This window comes from Meleagris gallopavo, chromosome 6 (assembly GCF_905368555.1).
Source record: "Meleagris gallopavo chromosome 6, MGAL_WU_HG_1.1, whole genome shotgun sequence".
Lineage (NCBI taxonomy): Eukaryota > Metazoa > Chordata > Aves > Galliformes > Phasianidae > Meleagris > Meleagris gallopavo.
In genome coordinates this window covers 26,063,672-26,080,088 of record NC_139409.1, presented here as the reverse complement: position 1 = coordinate 26,080,088, position 16,417 = coordinate 26,063,672, and the positions used below count along the sequence as shown (strand labels likewise).

General features: G+C 34.8%; 1 protein-coding gene across 1 annotated transcript in view; it reads left to right on the top strand.

The window, feature by feature from the left end:
- Positions 1-16,417, top strand: part of THSD7A (thrombospondin type 1 domain containing 7A) — a 192,197-nt gene that overhangs the window by 119,406 nt on the left and 56,374 nt on the right. Inside the window, exons 8-10 of the mRNA XM_085227509.1 lie at positions 1,922-2,113; positions 11,063-11,297; positions 14,310-14,425. Coding sequence (XP_085083635.1) covers positions 1,922-2,113; positions 11,063-11,297; positions 14,310-14,425 — 543 coding nt within the window. The remainder of the gene's footprint in view (positions 1-1,921; positions 2,114-11,062; positions 11,298-14,309; positions 14,426-16,417) is intronic.

Genomic DNA, 16,417 nt, shown 5'->3' with positions numbered 1-16,417 from the left:
TGTAGCATTTACTTTCTTAAATATTACCTCAAGATGGAACAGTCTGAGAGTAAAGTTCATCCTTTTTCTAGCTTCATTCTTTGGAAAAGAAATTTGCTGTTTGCTCCTGGCTCTCGTACTTCACTCTAAACAGCGTGTCATTCTCATTTTCTAGGCAGGAAACCCTCCTTTGTTGAAAATTAAGGCTGTCAGAGATTCTTATCTGAGAGGTTTTAAGACTCTGTAAATCTTGCAGATTCTGTTTAGATTACTGTTTTATGAATTTATTACTTTGTTAAGAAATAAAAGGCTAATTTGAAGCTTTGGTAAAGTAGTATTTATAGATCTTTGACTTTGCTCACATATTCCAATTAGCTGTTCAGAATCCTGGTGGTTGCTTTTGTCACTGGCTGATATATTTAACATTAAAGAATAGAGTAGTTATTGATTATTTCCAACAAATGTTCAGTTGTATCAAAGATGTATTTCCATTGCAAATCTTGATGAGTTTTTTTGTTGACATTAGTATTAAAACAAAAATTCTAACATAATGTATCATTACAAATACTATGCTATACAGTCCTGTTCAGTTCCATTGAGATCACTTACCCTTCAGTAACATTTCTATAGACAATCATATCTCAATATAACATTTTTTGCTCTAAGTGTGACAAAGATCATGTAACGCAAATGACTTTTAGATGCTTTTGAAATGGTATATTTTTCAGAAAACTTAAGGGAAAGAAAAACATTTCCTATTTATAAGTGAGACTATCTCTTTCCATGCTCAGCTTGTATGTGATTAAAAGGGCTTCAGAAATCTATGTGCTCTCAGATGACATTTTTTCAAAGTTCTCCTTGTAACTGACATTATCTGTTGGATTTATTCAGTTCCCAGTGCTTCTAGTTGCCAGTGATTTCTGTAATTGGTTTGTATGATAACAAAGTGATAACTCTAAAACAGTGGATCCAAAGATCTCTCTTCTTAATTCAGTGTTTCTCTCATCTGCTCCAAAATGAAGATTTATCCTGAGCCTTTTGTCACTGTCAGTGAGACATTTTGACTTCTGAATACATGGTTGTTCCTTTATTGCTCACTTAATGCATATTAGCTGATTTGATCAGGAAGTGATATTACACTTTACAAAACTAAGTACTTTGTGATTAGGATGCTATGCAGAGAGATCTCATACGGTTTTCCTGCAGTTTCTTTCTTGAAAATAAAAGCAGTACTTGTACTTAAACGCTAAGGAGTATTTCATTAAACAATTTATACTAGTCTGGATTTCTTTATTACAATGAAATATGTACATTGATGTGACAGAATATAAATGCTGAAATCTTTTTATAGTTCTGTGACAGTGACTTGCCTAATGAAAGGTATTTATAACCAAGCAACAGTCTCTGATTGCAGTTCACTGCAACTCCCGGTATTTATCCTTTAAATTGCACATTCACATCTATCTATCTATCTATCTATGAATATATTTATATATTTAAGTATAAATAATATATAAATAGACATAGGTCTGATTCAAATTATAGATTGTAGTTTATAAAATTGGTTGATCTGTAAGTTATGATACTTTTCCCCTTCTCTCACAAATGTAGATGAAGACGAGGTGATATATGCAGTTATAGACCTGCTATTTTCTGTAGGTATACTACATACTCTGTTTTTCACATGTGGATTTTCTTCAAATCAAATATATAATAACAAAGCTAAAGCCTAAAGACCACCCAGGCTTCAGCAGAATATCAAATTAAGCTAGATTAGAATATGTTCAAGGGAGAGGAGACAAGTCATTGTAATAAGAAATCTATTTATCTTGTTTATATAGAAGAACAGAATCTAATTTATTTGTGTGCCCATCTGGGCTACATTGCTCATTTTAAGTTAATTTAACAAATGATAGACTGCTACTGGCCTTTTCTTTCCCAGGAGAAGAGGTTGACAGGCAGCTGTGCAGAGATGCTATCTACCCAATCCCTGTTGTCTGTGAAGCTCCATGCCCAAAGGACTGTGTGCTCAGCATGTGGTCCGTGTGGTCCTCCTGCTCACACACCTGCTCCGGCAAAACCACAGAAGGAAAGCAGATGCGTGCCCGTTCAATTCTGGCATATGCAGGTGAAGGTAAGGTCACATACTTTTGCAGACTATTGTCTGATTGTGAATATTTGTCCATTATTGTAATGCCGAAGTAATAACTTGGTCAACAGAAACAAATTATTATGTGAAACTGTTGTTGTTGTTGCTTTTTAAACAGTAAGAATATTATTTCAATGTTTATTCTAAACTCAATCATGATAGCTAGAAGTATTTTAAAGAAGAAACTTATTTTGTCAGTTAATGTTACTTATTATTCATTGTTATTGCTTTACACATAATTACTACTTTGATTTCAAATATTTGTTTTTCCTATTTTCTATTAACAATGCAAATGATTTACTCTATGTGAATTGCAATGAAAAATATTTATATATGACTGTTGAGAATCAGGTGATAGGTCCAATTTTGCAAAAAGGCAAATGTAAATGCTGAAGGGATGAAAGTTTTAATGGTTTCGGTTGCTAGCAAATGGCTCTTGTAGATTAGCATGAACAGGTAACTGCTGTCACCACATTAACATTTTTATACATAGCAAAATTTCATTGTGTGTCTCACTTGGTAGGTTTCTAGGGAGGTGAATCTTTTTCTATCTCCTGAGTCACGCCTCCCCTAGTCAGCAAGGGCTTGCTACTGAGATGGAGTCATCCAATACTCAGATTAATAATACACATCAATTATCATTTATTAAGAGCTTTGTTAACTAATACTCTAATTGGAGGTATAGTTGGCTAATTCGATAATTACAGTTAATAGGCATTACAGGTAAGACAATGGCTACTACAAAGAATGAAAAAATAAAAGAAGATAAAGAGAAAAGATAGAAAATGGAGAAAGAGACAGACTGGTGTACAAACACAGCAAAGCAAAGCACTCCTCAATCCAGTAGTGTCTTGGTGTCAGGTGTTGATCTTCAGTAGTGTCAGGTCATCCGAGGTAGTGTTAATCAGTTGATGACTAACAACAACAGTACAAACTCTTATAGTCCAGAGCAGTTGAGCCTCCTCTTTTGGAATGACAGCTTCTGACTTCGGGATCTCAGCAGGAACTTCTTGGTTCCCAATTTTCCAGACCTTGTAAATTTAAGTCAGCATGTAACAGGAAGCAGGGAGATGCCATCTTGTATCTTGCTTTCACAGAATACAATGGTATATCTCTCAGTTTCCTATATCAATCTGGAATCACTTGCTCACAGACCAAGTCTTCATCCAACAAACAGTCCTTGGCACTTCCATTTGGAGGCAAGCACCTCCAAAGAAATGCCTTCAAATGTAAAACTGCCATAAAATGACGTTGATTGCCTCATGTTCATTTGAGACATTCCTTATCAGTCTCAGACATTTGGTTTTATTCTACGAATCCTCACTTGTGTATAGTTTCCATTCATGCACAAGATCCTTATTCTGCATCTGAAGCAAATTGCAAAGAGAAGAATATAGCTAGATTATGAAAGAGAAGAATGACAAGGTTTTGGGTAGAGGTTCATATATATTCTTTGATAATTTTTCATACTTCCAACAACTTTTATTGAAGATATGGAAATAGTGAAGAACCTTTCTGACAAATGGAGAAGGAATGGAATAAGCGTCATACATTGAAACACCTCTCTCTTTGCAAATGCAGCTAATTTAATTGCCAAGAGTATACTGTATATTTGACAGAATTCAGGTAATTTCAAAAAGGCTATACCAGAGTAAGCATTTTCAAATTTTTCTCTGAAAGGGACCTTTGTTAAGGGGCAATGAGAATTACACTCATTTTAGTAGGCGATACAAATAATAAATTATTTGAATGAATGTAAGCAACAAAGTAAAACTGCTCTTAAAATTACAAAGTAAAATGCATTTATGTTTTCTCTCTCTTTTTTAAATTTTCATACTGTGTCAAATAGACTCATTTTGAGGGAGATACAAAGCTGCATTTTCAGAGTGTAGCGTAAACAGAAATATGTCTACATGCTCTTTGCTTTTCCGTATAGGGCAGGAAAATAGATTTTCCATATGTTTATGCAGTCTTACTGGAAATAAAAATTTAACATCCTGAATACCATGCCACACAAGTGGAAATGTGAATTAATCCAGAAAATGATTCTGTGTTCTTATGCTTCTTTTTTAAAACAAGTACTCTTTTTATTCTGATTTTGATACTTAACGCATCTCAGGATAATAGAAAAGACAACAAATGCAGCAAAGCACTGAAGCGTAGGCTGAATTATGTTCTCATAAGCGGGCTCCCATTTTTCCCCTTTCCCAACTTTTATTGCTGAACATGATGTCAAATGATAAGAATGTTGGTTTGGGTCAACTGCTTCATCTCTTGCTCATCCTGGCTTAGGGGAGGTTGGGAGTTAGCCTTGCTGAAGTGCCAGTACTGCTCAGCAGCTGCCAAAACAGTAGCTCTAGCCACATGTGCAGAGCACAGCATTGTATAAGCTGCTGTACAGAAAGTCAGCTTCGTCCCAGCCAGAGCCAGTACACCTCTTTTTTTTCATAAGTCTCTTACATCTTTTAGTCATTTGCTGAATAAGAACTAACGGAATGACTTTTAACCTCCAAAACTTCATAAGATATCAGCCATGTTTCAAAACATAAAACACTGATTGCATTGCTGATGCTGGCAGGTCATTTTATGCTCTGTGGCATAGAATATATTCATGTTTCTGAAAGTCTGTATCCTGCTGTTATAAAAAGGAAGCTTAACTTGCGCTTTTTTTTTTTTTTTTTTTAAGTGCAATTCTTGGTTCTATTCAGAGCTTATAAAAAATGCACATTACTGGTGCTGAAAATGCTCTAAATGTATTGTGCAATTGTGAATCATGAGTCAAGACTTGTCATATATAAGACTAATAATGCCGCTTACATGCTAAAATTGAGTCCTGAAACAATTAGTTCTATTCAGGCAAACAGTCCCAAATGTATTCTCTTCTAGATTTTTGGACTTTCTCTCGAATGGCTGGTAGAAGAGTAAGACCAGTCTAGAGAAGATTTTTTACAGTAATTTGTGTACAGTATAGCCATGATTTTGGGATTTCTAATTCAGAACACTATGGGACAATTAAAAAGTATAATTAAGTTGTATACAAATATACAATCCCTATGACATCAGGATTGTACATTAATTAATGAAAGAATGTGCAAGTCTACTGCCAACCTATAAATAGTCTAAATGTATCTCTAAGATGGCATATGGAGTCCAGGTTTTTCTCTGAGTCCTTGATTGTACTCATTCTACTGCTAGTCATAGATAATTCAGTCTACAAACCTAGCAAGTTCAAAGCGTACAGAATGACTAAGCTCATTTTTCTACTGACTGCCTCTCCAGCCCCATGCTGCCTATTCCACCAGCCAGAAACTAATTTCTGCTGTATGTGCTCTTATGAGTGTTTCTTTATCCAGAACAATTTCTCTTCTATGTGGTCAAACCATGCACTACTGAGCATCAAACGCATCATGCTGATGCCCATCTGGAATGGGATTATTTACATGCATCCACAGGGAAAGGGGAAGAGGGAGTAGTCTCCTCATGAGAACATTTTATATAGTTTGTGAGATGAATCCATGTGGAAACTGGTGTCAAAACAACAATTTTGATATCTCTTCTGAGATCATTGTCCTCAACCTGAAGGTTTGAAGGGTGAAACTATTTATAAATTTCTCTCTCTGTGAGCGTACCCATGGTAATAACTCATTTGTGTCACTGTTCTCAGTGTTATCTGAATATATTCTCCAGAGGTGCTAGATATACATAGGTCACTCTGAAAGTAATGTCTCCTATCTATTTCCATGGAAACTACAGCAGATACAATGAACACAATAGCACTATCAAATAGAGAAGATGACCTACTAAACACTGGTTTTTAACGTAGTCACAACCATTAGTGATTTCTGTGGATAAGCTGATTGAGATTCTCTTCATTTCATGGTATGACAGCTGTACATGGCTGGTCTTTCACAGTCCTGTTTGCACTGCTTAACTGCACTGCTCACTGCCTCACTGTGCTCACGTCTGCTGTTCAGTCTTCATAAGCATTTAACAAGCATTGGTGAATGTCAATGGGTGCCATTTTTTCCACAAGGAGGAATTCAGTTCCTTGCCTTTGCTTCATACATACTTCCACGTCAGACACCATTCTGTTAGACTGCCTCTCTGCTGCTGTCTGCCACACAGCAACAACATGTAATGGTGGGAAGGTTTGGCCTCTATTGCCACACCACCAACATCCAATTCTGACAGTGTGGACCAACGTAATAAAACAGAGCCATTACTTCTAGAGCAGCCCTCCTACATCTTCATGGCAGGATAAGAAACTCAGGGAAATCATTGTCTCCAAATTTAAAATAATAGCAAAGGTAATGATGTTACCTGGTACATCACATTGTTCTGCATACGTAGTCTAGTAATGGTATCTTAGCCTACCTTGTTCAAATATAGTGTCTGTCTATTTTTGTTCAGCTTTCTACATATATTTTATTTTAAATTTTCTTTTCTTGCTACAGGTAGTATTATATAATTAGTAATATGCTCTACGACTAATTTGTGCAAGCCATGTCCTCAGACTAAAAACTACTAAATGGGTTCTAAATTTTTTTTGAAAGGTTAGTTATGCTAACTAACATATGTTTGTTCAATATAGAACATTCAGTATGTTCTATATTGGATCTACATTGATTGTATATTGAATTAGCATAAAATGAATGTGGATACTTTCCAAGTTTTTATCAGTAGTGAAAATATGAAACTGATTTTGGAAAAATAAAGATTAAAAAAAAATCAAAAGCAAAGAATAAAGGAATCTAAATAAAAAAATCTTAATTCACTTAAACTGTTCTTCATTCCGTTTTTGTTTGAAACATTCTTAAAGCAGTTATACGTGTGCCCTATGCATTACAGCCTGCATGCCACTGTCTTACTGTGGCTAGTGTATGTTCATAGATTGCCAGAGTATAATGCCAGAAAGGCTACTCAGGATGACCTCATATGTCACGGACTATTATACATCTCTGAGTTAGGTAGCATAAAATGTCCGTCATATATCTAATCAGGTATTCTGTCCGATAGGCCAGTAGCTCATACATTTCATATATCTACAAGATTGATTTACTGAACCTGTAAGGAATAGCTGGGTCAAAGGAGTTTCTTCTCAACTCTAGGCAAATTCTGATTGACGTGCTTTAAAATTTTATTACTGTTAAAATTCCAGTGTGCTTTAACTTCATAGCTGTAAAAGAAGTTATACTTAGGGCTTTTGAAATTGTTTATTCTTCTTGTACTTCTTGGATTTGTTTTTCATTTTTGTATTTGTCTGTCTTGAAATAACAGCATTTTGTAGTTAAATCTGAAAACAGAGAATTCAGTAATGATTTTCCTAACAAATTCCCTATTCATCCAAGGATCAGTTTTGGATAAGCCAAGGATACTTTGAATTTTAACTGATTTCAACTGAAATGTGAATACATTAAATACATAATTTTAGAAATGGGTGGGAAGCATGATTTGTCAAGCGAGACTTGCAAAGTCAGTTGATACCTGTGTGTGAAGGAAAGCTAGGGAGAGGATCTTACTGTGCTTCCTTTTACTCAGAATATTACCCAGGTAATATTCCTGCCTAGTGTTGGAGATTTGGGATTCAAGTCATCTGCAAGGAAAGACTTGAGGACAAACTTCTTGTTTTCCATAGATGCACCCAAACTTCTGTCCTGTTATGAATTACAGGAGAGGTCTCTCAGAGTTGTTCTTAAAGTTCATCTTGATTTGCATATTTAATATGTGACATGCAAGAACGTGTGAATATCTGCAGGACTGGAACAAGTGTTATGTACCAACATCGACATTTTATATAGAAGTAGTCTTCACACAATGACCACGTCAGTCTTCAGGAAGCATTACTATTTCAAGGAGCGCCTACCTTATTCCTGTGGCAAAAAAATCACTCTCTAAATTACAAGAGAAATGTCATTCACATCTCTTTTCTCAAACTTTGACTTCATTCTAGCTGTTTTGAAATGCATGTATACAATGACATGCATTTGTAAAATGAGGGATAGCAAAACGATTAATAAGAATGATCCTTAAATGCTTTAAAAAGTGTTAGACATTTTAAAATTTATAAGTTATCAAGACAGTTTCACACTGGATTATAAAATCCAATCCTTGAATATTCTGGAGCAACATGTCTTTCTGATGAGCTTTTAATCAGGCAGAAAAGCAAGCTATGCTTCTGACAAGTCTTTTAAAGCATTCCAAGAAGCTACCATCTTAACTGTACTATTTTATAAGTAAAACTCTGTAAAAACTAGCCTTTCATTTCCAAATGTGCTTTGCCAAAGTATTCAAATCAATAAAGAAATGCTTCAACTCCAACTGTTTTTTATACCTCAAAATGATCATTTTTAATACGGCAAAGGAGTAGTTTACAGTCTATTTATTTATTTATATAAAATGTATTTAGTGTCACTTGTCCCTTTTTCTCATAACCATTTTTTTCCTGCAATATTCATTGTTTTTTATATTCCTATCAAACCTGTCTTCATTTGATTCTTGAAGTTGAGCAGCACTGATCTTCTTCCCCTATGCAGAAGTTATAAAGGATATTTCTAAGTGCCAGTTTTCCATGCTATTCTTCTTTTAGTGTACTTAATTTGAGGGTGCACAAGGAAATGCTGTATTTCTGGAGAGAACGACACACTTATTCATACTTAAATACTATGTTTTTGGTATTAATAATATTTATTCCTGCTGATAATTATATCATCTTTCAGCAATTGTATTTCCACATTTTGTTCATTTGTTACAGTTTTTTTCAATATTATTTTTATGTGAATGGAATTGGATTCCCACTGAGCTGCAGACATTCACACTCCCATTTTTTTATTTACAAATCAGCGTCACTCTTTTTTTTGCATGAATATACTGTCTTGCATAGCTGTCAAAATTGATTCTAAGTTTTCAATTTATGCTCTTAGGAACTGGTGATTATGAAATCCATTCCTGAATAAACAATTCTTGCCCATCTATAAACCTTTAATTTAACAAATTTTCCTGAATTTATGAATTTCCCATGTGTTTGTTCTGCGGTAACATTGGATGTCAGTAAACAGTGTAGCTACTTTAAAAAAAATCCCTTCTATATTCTTGTTTCTTTACTCATTGTACTAGAGAAACATGCTTAGTCTCCTTCTTCTGTGGATCAGTCTTCTCACCTATACAAAATATTTGGGGACTGTACTATCTTTCTTGTTTTTCTCAAAATATATTTCATTTCCATTTCCTTGCTTGTATTCTTATCTGCTGGTGATAATTGGAAGGATATTTATTTCCTGAAGGAAGCTACTTCAATGACTTTTTGGAACTTTCTATGTAATGATAATTTTGTTTTACCATTTCTTTTTCTATTTCCCTTTTTTGGCCAAAGTTAAATAATAGTTTTTTTTTCTTGGTTTTATGTGTATTAAAATATATTTAAAGCAATTCTGTAGACATAAGTTACATCCATTTTGAGCCAAAACCAACTTAATTTTAGTTGTTTTTCAGTCACATTCACATGTTGTAAGGTGTTTCTAATCCCCTTTTACAAAACTTGATAGTCTTTTTCGTGACTTCTCAAATAATGTGATATTTACAGTTTCTTAGTTGCATTACTGTTTTTCAGCCTTAATTCAGAAATTTAAAATATTCCCATGGAAAAAAATTGAGAATTTGGATTTTATCCTGTGATCTCATTAGATAATCCTTTTCCTCATGTTTGCTGCAAAACTAAAAGTTCCACAAAAGTAACTTAGAGTATAAAGCATTTTCACGTCTTGTGATAGTGGTGTTGGAGTACTTGAAGGAGTTGTTTCTTGTGGTATACTTATTTATTTGTTTAATCACTCCCAGTGATAAGTGCTTAAAACCCCTTGCATGTCTGTAGGGCAACCTAAATTTCAGTGACAGGACATAAAAGCTAATGTGCTTCCTGACATGTGCTTGGTGTGAGGATGTGTTTTTCTTCTCCAAGAAAATAAATGTATATTTCATCCTCAGGAGCTTATAAAAAGCTCCTCTTTCAGTTGTCTTTCCTTTCTAAAGGCTGTTCTTGTCCTTTAGGGAAGAAATCTTTAAGTAGATTTTCCAGGGTATAGGAGTTCTGTTCTTGAATGTTTAAGTAAATTCGCAAACCTAGATTCTGTGTGTGTAGTAGCACCAGAGATCTAGCAAACATGGTTTGTACTCACAGTGCTAGATATCGTAGAACCTATTTAGTTTCCTAGGTCAAGTCTGGTAAGAAGGTCCTCTTCTTGGCTTATCCAGGATTGGGAGGCTAAATTAGCTTTCAGTTGTTTGAATGTAAGAAACTGAACACATCTAAAATTGGGTGCAACAAAGATAGCATTATCTGAGCTTTTCTTCACAATTATGAACACATGAATGCATTTTAATCTTAACCTGCAACAGCCTTTGTTATCTCTTTCTGGACCTGAAATTGCCAGCTGTGCCATCCACTTTGGTAATTACGTAACGTGGATGAATATCCACTGGGAACTAGGACAAGAGCTTCAAAAATCTTTTTAATTGATCCATGAATTAGACATAAACAGTGGTCTCTAGACATACATAACTAGCACATTTAACCATTTCTTCTGCCTAGAGCCTTCCTGTGTTCTCTCTTACAACCACAAAATAAAAATGCTGTAGAGTAACCCAAAAATATTAGGTAAAATAGTGTGTCATACTATTTATGATTATTTTATCATCCTCATAATCTGAATTTACATTTACTGTCCAAATATGTTTGTTCTGTGTGGTCTACAAACTTAAGTTTGCCAGAGTGAAGATTGGGCAGATGAGGAAGAAAGAACAACACTTAATTCATGTGATTGAAATGATGAGATTTCATAAATTTTTGTTTATTTGTTTGTATCTTCGTAAATCACTTTACTTTTTTTTTTTTTTTTTTTTTTCCATTGCATGAACTTATGCCCTGTTTTATTGTTCCAGGAGGAGTACAGTGTCCAAATAGTAGTGCACTACAGGAAACACGCAGCTGTAACGAACACTCTTGCACTGTGTATCATTGGCAGACAGGCCCATGGGGACAGTGCATAGAGGATGCATCTGTGTCTGCTTTCAACTCCTCTGCCAGCTGGAATGGGGAGGCCACCTGTTCTGTGGGGATGCAGACAAGAAAAGTCATCTGTGTGAGGGTCAACGTGGGACAAGTGGGCCCCAAAAAGTAAAGATCTTAAAAAATTATCCTTTCATACTTTAATTTGGATTTTGCTGGTCTAGATGTGTACATTGAATACATGTGAAGACAAATGGCCCTCTCAATCTTTGTGCTCTTACAAAGGAACAATTTGTACTTTAAAAATACAAAGCTAACGCTATGAAAGGTCTGCAAAGTACTTTTAACACTATTGATTTTTATGGGTGATGTTTAGAGTAGTGACTGTGTTGACATCTGACTGCATAACCCAGTTGGCTGCTTACCATCATCAGGCTGAGTCAGGATGAAAGTCCTGAGGTGTGTGTGTGGTGTGTAGGCAGTATAGCACAATTTGTGATATAGTTCAGTAATTCAAAACAAGCAGTGTGCTATAAGGATTAGAGTAGTTCCCTATGTAAGCATTTTTTGGGGGTCTAATTACAGTGTAACCTACTGAATAGCGAATTCTTGGAAGCAAACTGAGGTCAAGCACAGTAAAGCTCTAACACAACATTAGTTTGACAGCTTTCCTTTCAGATATTTTCCCCATATAATTTTTTTTTTCTAAGAGATTGCTTTAGCCCAGTGGTTTAATTTTTCAGCATTATTTATGACCAGGGTTAAGTACAGATTAGCTGCTAGTTAAGTACATTTGATGATATCTCCATGCAGTTTGTCAATCTGAAAATAGATCCTACTCAGGAGAGATTTAGGGCTGGAAGAGCTGAGAGCAGAGGTTTTTTAGAAAGTTCATGAAGCAGCTGTTCTCACACAAAATACTTGCACAGTGCTAGCCATTCCTTGCGTTATTCAGAAGTGGACTTATTTAATCTACAATCTGCTTTAAATGGAAGTATGGGAAATAATACCAGCCCATTCAATAACCTAAACTGTTATGCATCTGCATTAAATTGTGTTCTATTCAGTCATAATATCATTATATCTTTTATTTAAAAAAAAACAAAACAAAACAAAAACAAAACTCTAATGATTTATCTTCCTTTTTTAAGTGTTATCATCTCTGCCTTTAGCCTGACCTTAGATTTTTGAGGACTGTTTTATTTCATAAATGAATCAAGTGAAATGAGAAAAAAAATCTTGGTTTATCCTTCAGATTGTCACATTAAAATCACCAAATCATTTTTAAAAGAACCAGACATTTTACATGAAAATGTAAATAGGAACCTTGCTTTAAACTCCCCTTAATAAAAAAAGATTACTATGGTATGATAGAATCAATATTATTGGCTTCATCTACCTCACAAGTTACGGACTTCAGCTTGTATCTATTCTGTTTAATTTGACCTTGAGTAAGAAATGCCAAAAAATCAATACGTTGCTGTTAGCCGCATATAGTAAATACAAACAATATAAAAGATAGAAATGATGTTCTAATTGAACTAATTGCCTTGCCCAAGGATCTGAAGAGAAATGACGTTCTTTTCTGAAAGATGAAATTGTAAGTGAAACAGTGAATGTATATAATGCCAATTTTTCTGTATGCTTATAATTTCTGTTGTTCCTTAAGCAAAAAGCTATTAGTAAGCCTCTTCAGAATCATTTTGAATTTCCACCCTAGAGAAAAATTTTGGAAGTGTAGTCGCTGTATGTGATTGCTGACAGATCATTTTGATTATATATAATACAGTCACACATACGTCATCTGGTTTTATGAATTTCATGCAAACCAAAAGGTAAAATTTAACTTAAAGAAGCAGAGTTTATGAAGAGGTGATGATCCTTCATGCTGGAATTTTAGGGGAGAAGAAAGGAGGATTGGAGATGTTGTTATAAGAGGGCCTTATTACAGCCGAGAAGTTGGTGCTGGTTTGCAATAAATCATCGTATTTTAAGAATGGAAAATGAATTACTCAGAGACAGACAACTAGCAAATGTTATTGCCAAAGACCATTTTCCTGTGAGGCGGCAACAGCCATTTCCTTCTCTTTTTCCCTATTCTTCCCCTACTGACACAGGTGTAATTCTATACTGGCAACAGAGGCCTCATTTTCTTCTCAGGTTTTCATTTGACTTGCTAGCTTTCCCTCCAGCCTGGCAGAAAAGATGCCTCATGCTAGCTAACCATTCCAAGCTGATTCAATCCAATACAAAATTAGTATCTTATCTTTCTGGTCCAAAATGCCTGCCAGCCAACAAGAGGAAAAATGATAGTAATGTGTTTTTCTAATGAGCCAAAAGCTTCAAAGTGTAGAAGTGATGTTTTTTTTACATCTTTATGTAATCTTCTGTCAGTCCGCACTGTGTGCTTTTAGGGCAATACCCATTTTGAAATTATTTTAAAGATTTGCAGTACTTCTGCAAAAGCTATTGCATCTTTTTGAAGACATAACACAGTGTAGAGCGTTGATTCCTCTTAATGAAAGAATGGGAACATTGAACTCAGGAAACGCCCTGGGTTAATGAGCCCTGTATGTGGCAGTTTAATAATACCTTTTATATCCTGATCAAGCCTCTTTTTAAAACAAGCAAGGTTTTCTGTTTCTTCTGACATTCTTTCACAGTGTCATTGATCAGACCTGTTTCAAACCCTTTCTAGCTTCTGTCATAAGACCATGGTCAGCTTATACCTAAATGTGAGCTTACAGTGGTGCTAATGTCAGAGATGTCTCCTGACAGAATTCTGGTGAATTTATGAAGAGCTATATATTTATTTTGCTAAGCTAAGCAAGATGGCTTTTCCTTACGATAATTTAGAAGCTTGAAAATAACACTCAAAATGCAAAAGTCTGGAATGATGAAAGAGGAACAACATTGTTGAGGTTGGTTTTTTGTTTTTTTTTAAATTTCAGTCTGTAGGTATAGAATGTGCCAGTTTTGACTTGCTTCCACCAGATGTATTTAATTTCTAACAGCTTTTGTTTCTGAGCTCTGTCTGGTGAGTTCTTGGCAACTAGCTCTCCCCTTGTGGGTCTGCAGGCATCCAAGTATCTCTTGTGATTCATCACTTCACTGCAGAATTACCATTTATCTGATAACGTATCTTTTTCTTTTTCTTTTCCTTTTTTTTTTTTTTTTCAGATGCCCTGAAAACCTCCGACCAGAAACAGTGAGGCCTTGTCTGCTTCCCTGTAGAAGGGACTGTATTGTGACTCCATTCAGTGACTGGACATTGTGTCCCTCTTCCTGTCAGGAAGGTAATTTTATCCATTGTGTCCGAGTGGACAGATTTTAAGTAATCAGACTAACAGTCAGTTTTGGCAGAATACTTATACAGACCTCTTCCTGACAGAAGATACAACTGACAGAGCTGATATTGCAACTGCTGGGAAAAAAGTAGTGTTTCTGTTAATGAAACAGTATAGAACCATTATTTCAGTAGCTTCCAAAGCTCTTTATAACTTCTAGTTACAGACTCTTGTCTGAAAAACCTGTTCAAGAATGTCTTCTATTTTCTCTTCTATTTATTTTGTTACTAAACTCTCTCTTACATTTTCACCTGATAAGTAGTCACACGGTAAACACCTACCTCTCTGTGTATCACCAACAGAGATACTTCTACGACTGCAGAATTATATTTGAATGTATTTGAATGTATTATAAAACACTCGGATTTTGTCTTTGAAATTACATGTGCTGCTTGTTCATCAGAAAACCTGAAACTGTATATCCCAAGATGCATATGCGTATAATTTTTCAAAACTCTCTGACTTTTGTCTGTCCTTACGCCCAAAGAAAAATGAAGGAAAATGAAGAAATAGGCTAATTTTTAATTGATGTCAGTGTTCTGATTTAAACAGACATTGGAATACCATTTTAATACACTTGACAAAGCCCTTGACAACAGTGGAGGTCTCACTTGAATTTTTATTACACCGTAATTGTATACAAAGTGATAACTGGCTTTATATTGCCTGCATTGTTCTGTCTTATCTCTTTCTCTTTTTTAAGTTAAAGAGGAGTTATTTTATTAATATGTACCATTAAAGACAAAGTCTGTAATAACTCCTGTTCCATGGGATGCTAATCCCTGTGTGATGTGATGATTTCTCACAGCTATCACATTATCAGAATGTAAGATGACATAAGATGTAAGACATCAAATATACATATTTCAAGTATTACAGTCAGTTCTTTATGCTTTACGAAGTGCAGAAGCGTAAGTTGTTTTCACAGTAATTCATAGTACCTCACAGTCCATTCTGAGAAGTGAAATGTTACAAAGATTAAATTTATATCCTTTGACAAAGAATAGATAATTAATAATATTGAATCTGAATCTATGAAATATTTGTTCATTGTCAAATACTTTGTTCTTTCACAGCAATACTAATGAATTAATTGTTCTTTCTACAGTGTTTTTGTTGGAGCTGATTGTCTTAGACAAGTGTTGTCCTGTTCTCATTTCTGTGAATTTTAAGAAAATTTATTATGGAATGTGTATATCTTCATGAATATTCACTACAAACTAGGATGCATTCTGCTGTAAAGTAGTGCATTTTTTAACCAACGTGGGCATTTTGTCTACTCTATGAGTCAAACAATATTTCCATACTTCTACACAATTTTTATTTCATGGGCTTTACCCATTTGTGTCATCACTCCAGTCAGCAGCTATGGGCTGCACGTCTGTCTTGTCCATGTGCCAACCCCTGGCTTCTCCTGGAGCTGGCTGACTCAGGACCAGAGACTTTCCTCTGCGTTGAAAAGCAGCCAAGTGATGGAGAACCACTGCTGGGGTTCTCCTACTGCTTGCTCCTAAATATGATTGCTTGGCTGTGGTCCAGTACGCTTCTGTGTTCAGACAATCTGCAACTGCTATAGTAACTCACAAAAGCCGATATCAACGCAGTCAGTCAAATGTCTGTACTACAGCTCTCATAGAAAAAAATAAAAAGTAGAAAAGAAAAAAGAAAACCCAAGATTTTTACATAGTAATATTTGTGCGTTACATATCACTATAAAATTAATATACATTTCAAGGATTTCTCTTCGTATTCTGACATCTGCAGCTGATTAAAATAAAAATTTATACAGGTATCATTTGCTGTTTATCATTAATAGTGAATTATTATAATATTTAAAAACTATAAACCATAAATTTATTATAAAATTGGAAAATAAAACTTCATGTTTATATGTAATGTGCGCTCTTTTGAAATATTTTTTGTATACCTAGCTAGGGTAAT